The sequence below is a fragment of the Protopterus annectens genome, chromosome 1.part2 (genome assembly GCF_019279795.1).
Source record: "Protopterus annectens isolate FY-2018-M chromosome 1.part2, PAN1.0, whole genome shotgun sequence".
Lineage (NCBI taxonomy): Eukaryota > Metazoa > Chordata > Ceratodontiformes > Protopteridae > Protopterus > Protopterus annectens.
This window is the reverse complement of record NC_056727.1, coordinates 1,111,828,531-1,111,843,457: the sequence shown is the minus strand read 5'-3', so window position 1 is coordinate 1,111,843,457 and position 14,927 is coordinate 1,111,828,531. Positions and strand designations below refer to the sequence as shown.

The 14,927-nt window shown below is 45.0% G+C and overlaps 1 protein-coding gene across 1 annotated transcript in view; it reads left to right on the top strand.

Annotated features, from left to right (window-relative positions):
* LOC122792249 (sestrin-2-like) overlaps positions 1-14,927 on the top strand; it is a gene marked incomplete in the record, with an annotated part of 678,183 nt that overhangs the window by 391,232 nt on the left and 272,024 nt on the right. Inside the window, 1 exon segment of the mRNA XM_044059999.1 lies at positions 5,454-5,636. Within this exon segment, the coding sequence (XP_043915934.1) occupies positions 5,454-5,636 (183 nt within the window).

Genomic DNA, 14,927 nt, shown 5'->3' with positions numbered 1-14,927 from the left:
CCTATTTTGATTAGGTAGGTTCTATCAGTGAGGCAGTTTGCTACCCATCTGTTAACCTATGAATTGATGCCTAGTTGAGAGAGTTGATCTATTATGCCCGAGTGAGGAATAGTGGCAAAGGCTTTGACCAGGTCAAGATAGGTGGTGTGCACAGTCTTCTCATAGTCTGTGGCTTTGGTGACTGTCTCAAAGAAGTTGACCAGATTTAACAGACATGACCTCCCCATGACAAAGCCAAACTGTGGGGTTGAGTATTTAGAAGTTGCCAATGTCCCCGTTAATGAGGTCCATGATGGTCCATTCCATGGCCTTGCAGATAAGGCTAGTTAGGCTGATAGGCCTATAATTTCCCGGATCGGTAGACGCTCCACCTTTGTGTAAAGGGATGAGCGTGGCTGTCCTCCACTTGGCTGGGACCAAGAAGGTACTCTGGCTTTGGTTGAATAGGGTGCTTAATGGTGCTCTTGGTTCATGTAGGATGCCGCCTGGGATGTTACTGGATTCCCATGAAGGTTGTATTTTTGCCTTTGAGAGAGCAATGATGACCTGTTCCCTAGAGCTAAGGGGAGGGGGGTCAGGTACTGGGAATGTCCTGACTTACTGATGGGGTGACGTTTTCGCTGAATGTCAGCCAGTAGGTTGGCTATAGCTACAGCATTTGTGTACGTGTTGTCCTTGACCACCAGTTCTGAACAGATCTGGGTGCTTCCTTTGAGATTGTGGACATTTGTGAAGAAAGCCTTATGGTTCTCTCTAGTAGATGTGGCCAATTTGGACTTGAAGTTGGCTTTGGAGGATTTTGCTAGTGCTCTTATTTGCTTGTTCAGGCTAAGGAAAGCTTGCTTCCAATTGGGCACCTGCTCCTGCTTGGTCCTGGACATTTTTCCCTTTTGTAGATGTCCACCAGACAGGTTTACTCTTCTTTGTGGAGGATGATTTTGACTTGTCAGGTATTCATGATTCTATGCATCTGTATAAATGCTCTTATAGTACTTTGGTGCCAGTTCTTAAATTTCTCTTTGGATAGATGTTATGATCATCTCTGTAGCAGAATGGATAATAGTGTGGTGAAATGGTAAGCTGATGATTTCCCTTTCTTTCCCAAATTTTCCAAGAGATTCTTTTTTTCGTCCAGTTTTGACAAGAAACAAAATGGTCTGAACAAAATGCAGGTAAACACCTTTTAGGAAGTGCTAAAAGGATTCCAAGAAAAACTCTGGTAATTCACAGAAACCAAGCACAGTTGTCAGAATGACTCTTCTCCCTCCCACCCTGGTATCCCTTTCTTTCTTCCAGAAAGTCTGAATCTCCACTTTTCTCTCTGGCATCAGATAGTTTCAGACAAATGTGTTCTGAACATCATTCAGGTTTACAGATGGCAGTGGCAGGAAAGTTCTCCTTTCCAGGGGTAATTCCTCATCCTACAGACCAGACACTTTATTTCTGCCTGTCTAGCAGTAGGATAAGGAATTTATTGAGTATTTATTTTTTGAGCCAAGGAAAGAAAATCCTTGTAGACCAGTTCTAGATCCTGTTCGTAAACCTGTTTGATGTAGCCCAAATTCAAAATGTCCCTTCACAACTTGTTGGCTCTTCCTCAGTCAAGTGTCTTGGGAACCAGATTTCAGATGTTTCTTAATGTGATCAGTCGCACAAAACCTTCAGTTCTCTGCTTTGCTCATTGGACTGACTGTCCACTGCACCAAGAATGTTCGCAGAATGTTGTAGCTCATTGCAGGCTACACAGTATCCGTATTTAGACAACTTGCTCATCTCTGCAGTCTTTTTTCATAAGTGTCCAGAATCTCTCTCTTGACTCCTCCTTATAGGATTGTGTTTCTGGATTGTCAACTAGACACCACGGTTCAAAGAGCTTTTCCTTCACAAAAAAAAAAAAACAGAATTCTAGATCTATTTCTAGGGTCTTCCATTCTGACTTTGGTAACTGTAGGGGAGTGTGTCAGTGTGAATCATGTCTGATTCTCATGATACCCCTGGCAGCACTCTACATGAGAAAGATACCGTAGTATCTGAAGTTTCCTTGGTCTGTGTATCAACACCCTTTGTCTTCCCAAATCTCAGTGTTTGTCACAAGAGAAATTACTTGGAGACTATTGCTATCCCTAAATCCAGGTCTCCCCTTCTTCCTTGTTCCAAAGCAGTCGGTTAACCATAGATTCCCCAGACTCTGCTAGTGGAGCAGTTTCATGAGGGATAAAAGTGCAGGATGTGTGAGGCACAAAAGACAGAGACACAAATATATAGAGATGCCTTGCTTTGATCAAGGCACTCAACTCTGTCATCTTTTGTGTCTCCTGACCATGTCAAGTTGTTGGACAGTACCACAGGCATCTGGTACATCAACAAGCAAGAGCGATCCAGGTTGTATGCCCTTTGCTGGCTAGCATTGTTAGCTTGGGATATAGCTTCATAGCACAATCTCACTCCAGACATTATACATTGTCGGGTCAAAACTTTTTATGGCAGACTAAATGAACAGGACCAGGGCAAATCCTCACAATTTGAAACCTATATCAGGAGTCTTCCAAGATTTGATCCATCTATGGGGAGTTCCAGAAGTAGACCTCTCTGAAAAGTCAACTGGCAAGATTCTGCTCCAGGACTTTATGCAAGAAGGCCTAGAAGAGAAATGCAGTTTGTTTTCTTTTGACAGGAATGTTCTGTAAACTCGCCCTTTCCACTAATATACAGGGTGCTTCCAAAGATTCAGAAGGAATCCCCAAGATCATTGTAGTGACTACCTTGTTGCTCTGACAGCTGTGGTTCTCCCTTATTTTGGAAGTAGGCTGGGACAGTTACCAGCTTCATCACAGACTGGATATGCTCACACGACCAGGTGTGTTGACACCAGTCAACTTCAGTTGACTACCTGGATGATAGGGTTTTAATTCCTTTAGGCACCTCTTTACTGAGGATGGTACAGCAGGTGCTAATTGAAGCAATAAAACCTGCTACAAGAAAACTGTGTTTATGCAAATGGAAACTTTTTTTTTTAGTTGGTGCCAACAAAATCAACACCCACTCAGGGCTAGTTCTGTTTTTTTCTTACTGCTCTGTCAAGGTTCATTTATTGGCTATTTCAGCATGTCTTACCATGGATCTCCCTCTTTCAATGCAGTCTCATGTCTTTGTCATTGTTTTTGAGGGACATTTTGCATGAGACCTCCAAGAAAACTGTGGTCCCTCCTTAGGATCTTAATTTGCTTGTCAGAGAAACTGACACTTGCTCTATTTGAACCAGCTGACGTTATTCTCAACATTAAACAGTTATACTTGTTGCTGTCACTTCTCCAAGAAGAGTATGAGTTGCGAGCTGTTTTGGTAAATCAACCCTACCTTGTTTTCCACAGGGACAGGGTTTCTTTAAGAACTAATCCTCCTTTTTAGGTCAAGGTGGTATAGCATTAGTTTAAGCTAGACTGTCCATCCCAGTTTTCTTTCCTGAAACCAGAAATGAGGGAGATGACACTCGGTACCTTGGATGTGCACATATCATTCTGTCAAGACAGTACAAGAGTTAAGTCTTTCAGATCTTCCTATCAATTGTTCATTTCTTTTGAAATTAAGACGGGACAACCTGTGTAAACCAGACCATTTCAAAATGGTTATCTAAGGCTATTGCATTTGTTATACTCACCACAACAAAACTATTCCAGGCAAGCTCAAGGCCCACTCTCTACTAGGGCCTTAGAAGCTATAGCGTTTTGGAAAGGGTTGTATTATTGAAATATTTTTTAAGCAGTAACTTGGGCCTCTGTACTTTTGCATAGCACACTAAGCTTGATTCCTTCTCTGTGCCTAGATCCGGCTTTGCAAGGAACCTTCTCAAAGGGCTCCTGGACTCTTCTCCTTCCACCTTCCAAATGTAGTAAGGTAGGGTAATCTAGCCATATAGCTAAGGCTGCTGCAGCAATGATTAATATGAACATAATACAGTTGTGTAATTAAACTTGATGGCAGATGTTTGAATAAACACTGCTGCAGTATTCGCTCGCTCCCTCCAATCCGCTATGTTTGGTGTGTTTATACCAGGGTGGAGTTGTGTTGTGTGGTGTTTTTTTTTTGTTTTTGGTCCTACTATTGTCCTTTCAGGGTTCAGCCTCCTTCTCCCTGTTGACAAGAAGGCTGTGAAGGGCTTGGTGCCCAAACTTGTCTCAGCTTGAGCTGCCTGACGGTCTGGGTGCTTGGAAGGTGCCCCAAAACTTTGGAAGCTGGATGGGTGTTAAATCCTTGGCTGGATATATCCCATGTAGCCGATACTACTACAGTATTGATCATTCAAACATCTACTGTTATGGTAAGTTTACTTAACTGTACTTTCCCCTGCCATTTTCTAGTCTGTTTTCTACTGCTATACTGTACACCCCCCCCCCCCCCGTATGTTTGCTTGTGTTCTTTGACTCATTCCACCGCCTCCACTGAACATTTCATTAATTCCCATATGTCCCCTTTATACAGATCCTCTCTATTCTTAGGCCTATGTTCAGAATTTTGATTTACCAATTTTTTCTTTAAATGTTACCTTACCAATTGCTAGACAGTAACGGTCTTACTATGTCCAAACTTATATATATATATATATCTATTGGAGACCAGCTTGTGGCTACAGTGGATCTATTTTTAGATTGGTTAACTGCCTAGAAGTCTCTTTTTACTTTACTGTATTTTCTTGTTTGAAATTGGCATATCCACAATTCTCACCCCTTTTTCATTAAGTTCATAGGTCAGTAGTAGTCTAGCTTACCTTATGGGCCATTTTAAGCATAGCCAATTACCTCATGTGTGAATCAAACCCTGCATCTTGTGTCTGTAAGGTAAACAACTTGACCATTGTGCCAGCCTCCTACCAAGAAATAAACCCCTCCCAAAAAAAAAAGACTGGACAGCAGTCACGCCTTGCATTTCCCACTCCTTTAAACTGGGTTGCAACTCCTTTGTTTCTTCACTCCTGAGTGACCCTTGTTTGGATGTAGTTCATACACCTGGGTCCCAGCTGCTTCTGGTAGCTCCATTGAGTTGGCACCTGAAGATACACACACACACACACACACACACACACACACACACACACACACACACACACACACACACACACACACTTTCCTTATTCTTTCTTACCTTTTCTGTTTAAAAAACTTTGCAGTCTCATTGTAGGGGAAGTTCAGCATTTAAATGAACCTGTAGCAGTGGATTCTTCTCCACCTTTGTAGTTTAAGGGCAAGCCTTTCCATGCCGGGTGCCCTCCCCTTTGTGTGTCTGCGTTTTTTGTGTGCGTGTGTCGTAGTTTTGTTTCACAAATAGACCATTTAAGACTAAAAGCTCTTAAAAATTCAAATTGCATTGTAGAAGTTTATGCTGTACTTACTGCTTAAGCTTTTTTTCTCTTCGAAGTACTTTATCTTAACTGTTTTCCCCTTTCTGTTTGGGAACAGGCAGCTGCTCGGCATCAGTGTTCTCAGCTTGTGAATCTACACATTAGTGAGTATATTCATGTGGGTGGTGATCCTCTGTGGTTAAATGGAATAAAATTTGCTCCAGAAAAACTAAGAAATTTGAACGAAATCAACAAAATCCTGGCCCACAGACCTTGGCTGATTACCAAAGAACACATTGAGGTTAGTACAATAGGCTGAAATGCCAACTGTGGTCAATGAAAAGGAATGCTGTTACATTTAAGTGTGACCAGTAGGGTCCTAACTGCCAGAGGTTGACAGAATAGGTGTCAGTAGAGCACACATAATTGGATTGTTTGATTTATAATGCACTTAAGAGTAAACAGTCTGCTGTATTGTGACATGATTGTATAGCTTCTGCCAGAGCGCTGGATGTTTGCATTTCATCTTCCTGCTTATGGGTTGTAAGGCCTAGTAGTATTGAAAGTTCATGTGTATGGAATAGCAAGTGGTAGTGAGGTGTAAAATTAGGGTCTGACTCAAAAGTGGCAGGAATCCACATTTTTAATTGGATAAGTAAAAGTAAAGACAGACATGTCATCTTTGTAAACAGCTTAAAGTACATTCATTGACACTTCAAGGTAAATATATACTTTAAGAGCTGTATGTTCACTCACTCATGAACTCTCTTATGAGGCCAGACAGTTTCTCCTAGTCCTGGCTTTTGAAGATTCACAGCAGCATGAAAAAATAAGCAATTACATTACTTGTATAACTAATGTGTTAATATCTGCAGCTGTGAGATGCCATGTATTGCTTTCTTAGATTTGTTTTTAGCCATGTGTTAAAAATGGTCCACTACCAGAGTAGACCCAGGGATAAAAGCTCCAGAATACGAACAATGAGAAACTAATACAGATTACATCTCTCATTACAAGAGGTGTTAAATAACTGGTGAGTATTTCAAAGATTCAAAGTAAACTCATTTAGGACCGCACCTGCATCCTAAATGAAATTCCGTGCATCAGCTCCTCCTTGAGAGTATAAACAGTAAAACAACACACACAAATAAAAGCATGAACACAACCAACAATATACAGTCCTATTCTCAGTACCCATACAAAAGAGCAGAAAAAATTCCAGTACTTAAATACAGAAGTATACCCTCCCCTAAGTTATAACTGCTATAAGTAAATGATATAAAATAAGAGGTATACTTTTGTTTACTATACTTTTTTTTAAACATTTACAACATGCATATAATTCGTTTCAAACATAAACTGTGATAGTGTTCACATAACCACATTACAGTAGGAAGATGCACTTATACGAGAGAGCAAGTACTGAGACATTAAAGAAGCAAAAAGCATGTAGATGGCAGGAGCGGCCTTAGGTCAACTGGTGCCCTAGGCAGAAGGGCACCATGGCACCCCCCACCACACCACCCAGTGCCCCCATCCTGGTCTACCTACACCAAATAAATACTGGAATAGTGTCCCTAATAAAGCGGCGCCCTAGGCGGCCGCCTAGTTGGCCTATGCCTAAGGCCGGCTATGGATGGCATTAGAAATGAGTGAGGTGAGAACAGGTGGTAAGGAGTAGTGATAAGTAGAGTAGGAAGCCTGATAGCCCATGTGGAAAGACTTGCTGAAATATAAAAAGTGGTTCGGGTGGAGGAGAGGTGTGAATTTACAGAATGTGATCAGGCAATTCCATTACTACTGCTGTATTTACAGTTTGCTATAAGTGGGGGTTTTGGTGCTTTTTTTGGAGGCATTCTTTTCAGAGGTTTAGGCAAATTTTTGCAGAGTTTAGCAGTGCCTTTGGGAAACAGTGAACCAGCATAGTATTTCTTGTATGATGTGTTGATCTGAACTGTCGGCAGTAGTATCCTAGTGTATACCACTGTGAAGTAAATTTATAATGCTGGATGTTCGTTAGGAGTATAGAAGGTGAGACAGCTTGGGCAGCGGTGTTTTTTTTTTTAGTAGAGTCCACTTATGAGACTTGCTTGGGTGGTTATGACAAAAATGGTTTTATTTAATCAGGTAGTTGGTTTTCAGACCCTTTTCAGCAGCTACAGCCTGGGGCACACAAGCCTATAAAAAGATGCCTTAGTGATATAATTGCATTTCTTTTTATGTACAAAGTGAAGTCATACTTTACTAGAAACATTACAATATGAATTACTGGCTTAGTCAAAGTTTGGTATAATTTTAAGCATCACTCCAGAAGATTTTTCTTGGTGAAACTTTGCATACCCTTAGGGAGCAAGCCAGGACTACTCAGTCAAAAAAGAGACTTGGGGGATTCTTACTTCTGCCTCAACACAGGCTTCTAGCTATTGTTCTGGCTATTGTAGATTTTTTTTCTTGGAGTCTAGCCTTACCCCAGACGCTTTACCTCCAGCTCCCAGGAAACCTGACTGGTACTACAGAGTACCTGACTCTCTCAAGTTCCTCTTTAAGAATCCTACTGCGGATCCAGAGACTTTTTCCCAAGGACCAAAAGGTATTAAGGCTACTGCTGCCAAAAACCCTAACCCTTCAGATAGACATTCTAGAGCCTTAGACAGATGGGGTAAGAAGGTTTGCACTTCTGCTACTTTGGCCATTAGGGCTCTAAATTGCCAGTTTCATATGTTAAAGTATCAGCAGCATATTATGGGATTACTTGAACAGAAAATTGTTGATTCCTGACTGTGCTGAACACAAAGACTTGCAAGATTTAATGCATTCTGCAGAACAAGTTGGTAACCATAATTTGCAATGTGGTTTTGATGCTTTAGAAGCATCTTGCTGGGCTGCTGTCACTGGGTCTGTACTTGGAAGGCATACTTGGCTTAAGGAACAAAACCTGCCAGATCATATTAAAGCTAAATTACTGGCTGCACCCTTAAACCAAGACCGCCTCTTTGGCAGCAAATCAGAGTAAGTCCTCAAAAAGATGGAGGAAAAAGCTAAATCTGTGCAGACTGTTAAAGATTTTCAAGTACAGCCTCCCAGATCCAGTACGCATTGGCCTTCAAAGAACTGGTCCTTTCCAGTCCCTTCCAGGCCTTCAGTCTAAACCCAGGAACAGCAGACCATCAAGACTTCAGTCTCAGGCTATGCACAGATCTAAGCAGTGGGGGGCTCCCACTTCCAAAGCAGGGAGTAGTAAGCCACCCCCCTACGGAAAAATGGCACAATGACTGACTTAACTTTAACCCTTCCAAGCCCTGCTCAATTCCTTGCTCCCTTAGGAGGAAAACTCGCCCTGCATGCAGAAAACTGTGAACTCATTACCCAGGACAAATGGGTTTTGAACATTAGTTTCCCGAAGATACAGATTCCACTTCCACACACTGCCAACCCCAAATGGTTGGCCAGACCTCCCCCCAAATCAATGGGCAGAGGCCCAACAGCAGGTTTTCTCCCTTTTCAGTATCAGGGCTATCAACCTGTCCCAGCAGAACTAAGGGGACAAGGTTTTTATTCAAGACTGTTTCTGGTACCCAGAAAAAACTCCTGGCATCCTATCCTGGATCTCTCTTCTCAACACCTTTCTGGTGGTTCCAAAATTCAAAATGCTAACTCTTCAACAGCTTCTGCCTATGCTCGCCAAGGATGCCTGGCTGGCAACCCTAGACTTAAAGGAAGCTTACCTGCACATCCCAATAAAAGAATCCTGCAGACAATGCCTACGTTTCAGGGCAGGCTCCATGCACTTTCGGTTCTCTGCACTTCCCTTTGGCTTATCTACTGTGCCCAGGGTATTCACAAAGTGTCTAGCTCCAGCCATTGCATTTTGCAGGCAGAGAAATGGATTTTCCTATACTGGGGCGATTGTCTGATTCAGGCAGAAAACCAGGGCTTGCTATTATAACACTTGGCATTTGTAAAGAAACTTCTATCCTCTCTGGGGTACACCATCAAAGAAAAGAAATCTACTACCCTGCCAACAGATTGTATTCCTGGGAGCAAGTTTGAACACAACTTCCCAGATGTCATTCCTCACTGGGCGAAACAAGTTTATTTGACAACCTACTTTAAACTATTGGCCACAAAAACCTAGCTATCTGCAAGGAAAATACTGCAAGCCCTGGGGTTCATGGCTTTTTGCATTCTGCTAATTCCATATGCAAGACTACATATGAGGAAACTCCAATGGTATCTAAAAAGTTTATGGTGTCAAGCTTCTCAGGACCTGGAAACAATGATTCCTATCATTTCTTATCTAATGAAAAGAGTTCCTTTGGTGGGCAGAGGCCTGCTGCCACAACAAGGGACTCCTGTTCACTCTACCTCATGCTGCCCAAACCCTAACAGACTCCTCAGACTATGCATGGGGGGGCTCACATGGCAGGGCAGTGCATTCAGGGCAAATGGAACCAGAAATGCATGCACCTGTATATCGACCAAAAAGAAATGTGCGCTGTGCTCTGACAGCCTTCAAAGACCTTATTCTCCCAGAACAACTATTGGTAAAGACAGAACACCACAGGTGTGGTATATAAACATGCGGGGGGGGGGGACCCACTCCTACCCTGTCTGCAGACTAGCCATGGCTCTGTGGAGCACAGCCTTGAGCTACCAAGTGCACCTACAAGCTCAATTTCTGCCAGGCAAACTAAATTCACTGGCAGACTTGAGCAGAAATCTCATTGACCCCCACGAATGGAAAATAGAACCCAAAATATTCAACCTCTTGAGGAACAAATGGAGAACCCCAGAGGTCGACCTGTTTGCCTCCCCTCAGAACTACTAATCGAACAATTTCTGCACCAGAACTCCCCACAATCAAGCTTGGAAAGTGTATGCCCTGTCCTTTACCTGGGAAAGCCTCTCTGTTTATGCCTTCCCCCTCTGTCCCTCCTCTTGAAGGTTACTAAAGATCAAACAGGACAAGCCAAGAACAATACTGATTGCACCAGACTGGCCACGCCAGCACTGGTACCCCCTCTTGTGCAGTCTGACACTGCTACAACCATGGCACCTGCCTCAGCCCCTTTCCCTGCTGTCCCAGCAGGCGGGCCAATTCTGCACCCTCTGCTTCAAACCCTGAACCTTGCAGCCTGGCTAATTCCATGAGCTTTTCTCTGGCATCCCTCAGTAAGCAGGTGCAGGATGTCATTCTGGAGGCAAGGAGACCTAGTACCAGAAAAATTCTATGCTGAAAAGTGGAAGATATTTCCCCTGGAGCCAGGCTCAGGGGATGGCCACAACGGTGTCCAGCCTACCCCATATTCTAGAGTACTTAACAGAAATGCTCCACAAGGGCCTATCCTTATTGTCAACTAGGATTCATGCCTCTGCACATTATAATACTGAGCCACCCCTCTTCTCTCACCCCTTGCTAAAACAATTCCTTAGAGAGGCCAAAAATTTAAGACCCTGCCCAGTAGAGCTCCCACTCCAGCCTGGGACCTTAACTCTGTATTGGAAAAGCTCACCCCCCCCCCCCCCCCCCCAGAGCCAGCTGCAACAGTAGAGTTGAAATTCCATTCTTAGAAAACAGCCTTACTTCCAGCCATCACTTCAGCAAGATGAGTGTCTGAATTACAGGCCCTCATGGCAGTGGAACCCTTCAATGTTAAGTTGTCTATCTCGCTTCGTTCTTGCTGGTTGGGATCGGAGCCGATCCTTTGCTCCGACTCGGCCATCTTCTATAGCTCGAGAGCAGTTTACTGGCTCGAGGCTACCCCTTATCCCATGATTCCTAGCGCTAGCTACCCAGATCTCGTTTGTCGCTTCAGCTGCGAGGTGTTGTTTTTCTGGCTCAGGCTCATGTAAAGTTTCTTTATAGAACTTTTTTTACTAGAAATAGTTGTTTTCGTAGGGGTTTTAGTTCTTGTAGCTTCCTTCCTTTCCCTTTAGAACTCGTTTAATTTAGAGAGCCCCCCCCCCCTCTTTTCCTTTCCTGTCAGGTTAGCTGTTTGTTAGAGGCTTCCTTCTACCTTCTTTATAAGCTAGCCATTTGAGTTGGAGGCTTTCCTATAAAAAATAAAAAAAAAAAAAAAAAAACTTTAGCATTAGTGTGCAGTGTACCGTGTTTTTTTCTGTAGACTGTATTTTGATAGCTAATGTATTTTTTGTTTCAGGATGTCCAAAGAATCCAAAGTGCTTGGGTTCAGGAAGTGTGACTCATGCTGTCAGAAAATGTCTGACAGATGGGCACACTTCTTGCATCTATTATTTAGGTGCTATGCACCTGCAGGACGCACTCTACCATGCATTTAGTCCGAGTTCTGCAGGAGTGTAAGAATAAGCTTATTCTCAGAGGCCTTTTAAAGCCCCAGGATTCACCGGCCAAGAGTCAGCCTGTGAAATCCCCTAAATCTACGAAATCGTCTGTTCCAAGTTCGGAGCAGTCTTTGGTTCAGACTCTACCTGCTGCTTCAGTTCCGTCTGGAACCGATAAGACTGCCCCCCCCCCCTGTCGGCTCCATCAGAAACTTCGGAGCCTTCGCAGAGCCACAAGAGGCATGAGGTCCCCTTTTCTGGAATCAATATGTTCGGCTCCTCTGTCTCCCCTGCTGCAAAGCGAGCACAGTCACAGATCTTCACTCCTCTCAATCCTCTAGGCTCTCGGATCACTATGTGTAAAGAGTGGTCAGTAGGTTGCTAAAGTCGCAGGCACTTGCCAAGATGTTGTCCAGCCCTCCTCAACAGGTTTCTGCTTAGCCCACTTCTATCGATGTTCCCCCTCCGACTCCATTGAGCTCGGAGCCGGAGTTCGTTTGGGTTCGATTAGTGGAACAGTCGGCTCCGATAACTTTATCTCCTTCGGTTCCGTCATTGGCTCAGATTCCCTTGATGGTGCCTTCCGTTGAGGGATCTGGGTGCCGGGGCTCCCTCGTCTGCTCTGAGGAGGTGAGTGGCATCGGACCCTTGTCCGACCCCCGTTCTCCCTCTCGGAGCTTCGGCGCAGGTGAGCTCGGCTCCTGCCTCGGAGCAGTCTCCCTCAGTGCGGAGAAAGATTCAGATTTCCTCGGAACCGGAGCTTTCTCTGCATCATGGCAGGGACTCCTTCGGTGTCATGAGTGTGGTCATTGAGCTCCACTATCAGCCCCATCGGCTCCGTCCCCTGTAGTGCCTGTGCCAACCTTTGTGCCTCCTCCAGACCCCAAGCATGGGGAACCGGTGCTCCAGGGCACCCCATTGGGTGTTTCCTCTTCCGAGGCCTCCCCTGATCATTCAGAGGAGCCCCCTCATAAGAAGTGCAAGAGGAAGCACATCGACTCCCCTGAGTCTGTCACTTCTGATAGAGACTTAGATGATTCGGAAGGGTCCCCGAGATCCCCCTCTGAAGATGTTTCCTTTTCGGACATCCTCGAAATACTTCAACAGAGGGGGATCTGGAATCCCCTAGCGAGGATGAGTCTGTATTCCTGGATGCGTTTGGTTCCCGACCTTCCACCTCCTGGGTTTCTCCGCCTTTCGATCCACTTATGTCCACGGTGGCTCAAAAGGCTAGGTCAGCCCCGGGTGCAGTGGAACCAACTCAGAGGAGACCTGGCAAGTTCATCACAGCACCCCATGATAAGCAGTTCCTTAGCAAAGGTGTTCCTGTTGATGCCATGGTGGTAGCAGCAGCCACCAAAAAAGAGTTAGCGGAAACCTCTTCATCTGTCCATCCTCCTAACAAGGAGTCTAGGACCATGGACAGATACGGGAAGTGAATGTTTGCTTCAGCGACCTCTTCTATGAGGTCACTGAACTACTTATGCCATTTTACCCGGCTTCAGAGGGATCTCCTTAAAGAGCTCGTAGATACCCTTCAAGATCCATCAGCTGAGGGGGCTCAAGCTAAAGTGGCTTCCCAGCTGCCGACCCTTAATTCTGTAGTCAACTCCTCCATGAGGCTCATTTCTTATGCAGCCGATGGTGCGAGTAGAGCTGCAGGTACGGGTGTGGCCCTTAGGTGACCTGCATGGATGCAGCTGTGTAACTTTGCGGAACCCTTTAGAGCGTCATTCACTAACACCCCCTTTGGTTCCTTTCTTTTTGGACCATAGATGAAAGACACTTTGACTAGGTGTGAGCAAGAAGGCAAGAGACTCTCTGCCATGGGAGTCCGTTTTTCCACTCCTTTCAGACCATACCTCAAGGGTCAGAAGAGTGGTAAAATGTGGTTCCGAAAATCCCAGGGAGCCTCGCCTGACATGCGTAGCGATTTTTTTTTTTTTTCCTCCAGGGGCAGAGGGGGAAACCATGCATGCCGCCCTCATGGCAGAGGGGGTCCGCAGAACCAGGGCAACAAGCCCTGTCAGCATCCCTGAAGGGTTGCCTGGCTGCCCGCCTCTGAAGGCAGTCAGGGGAAGACTTCCACTGTACCCAAAAGCCTGGCAAAATTTAACTCTAGACAAATGGGTAGTAATATCCAGAGGGTACAAAATTCCCTTCTTTCAACCCCCCCCCTTACCGTCGAGCAAATCCTTTCCAGATGCGCCCAATCTGAGGGACCAAGCAGTCATAGAAGTTTCAAGACTGCTAGAAAAAAAGTCATCCAGGAAGTCCCGGCAGACCAACACGGATCCGGAACTTACTCAAGGTTCTTTTTGGTACCAAAAAAGACAGGGGACTGGAGACCGATTCTGGATCTCGGCAGACTAAACAAAGTTACGGATGGTCATGCTACAGTCCACTCTACCCTTTCTGGGTCAGGACAATTGGATGTGCTCCATAGATCTTCAGGATGTGTACTACCACATCAAAATACAGGCGCTCCAGGAGATTTATTCGCTTCCGGCTGGGACCCAATCATTACCAGTTCAGAGCTCTGCTCTCTGGTCTCACCACAGCCCCCAGAGTGTTCACCAAATGTATGGCAGTAGTCACGGCTCACCTGAGACGTCGAGGATTCCAGGTGTTTCCATATCTAGATGACTGGCTCCTCACTGCTACTACCAGGCATCAACTTTTGCAAGCCAGGGACTACACTATCATCTACTCCCAGCTAGGCATTGCAATAAATTTCGAAAAATCTGCCTTGTTGCCCATATAGGAGCAGACTTACAAGACATGTCCGCAAGGCTGCCGCCAGAAAGGGTGTCAACAATTCGCCAGCAAGTACAAATCCTAATGCAGAGCAAAAGGATCCAAGTCAGGTTTGTCCTTCAAACTTTGGGGTCCATGGCAGAGGCAATTCTAATCCCACTGGCCCGCTTTCACATGAGGATCTTCAGTGGCTTCTGTTCACACATTGGTCTTTCCAACAGCTGCCCATGTCTCTCATGATTACAGAAGCATGCAAAAGGCACCTTTCCTGTTGGATCGTCACCCCACTAGTGACTCAGGGCAGACCCTTCATTCGGCCCCCTCCGGTTGCCATGGTGACCACAGACACCTCCCTGATGGGGGGGGGGGGGCATTATCAGGGCAGTACAGTCCAGGCACTTGGCAGCCTCATGAGTACCACCTGCATATAAACGTCCTAGAAATGAGACGTGCTGCTAGCACTGCAAGCTCTTCAAGATTCTCTCCCTATTGGAACCATTGCAATTCAAACGGACAACATGTCAGTGGTCTG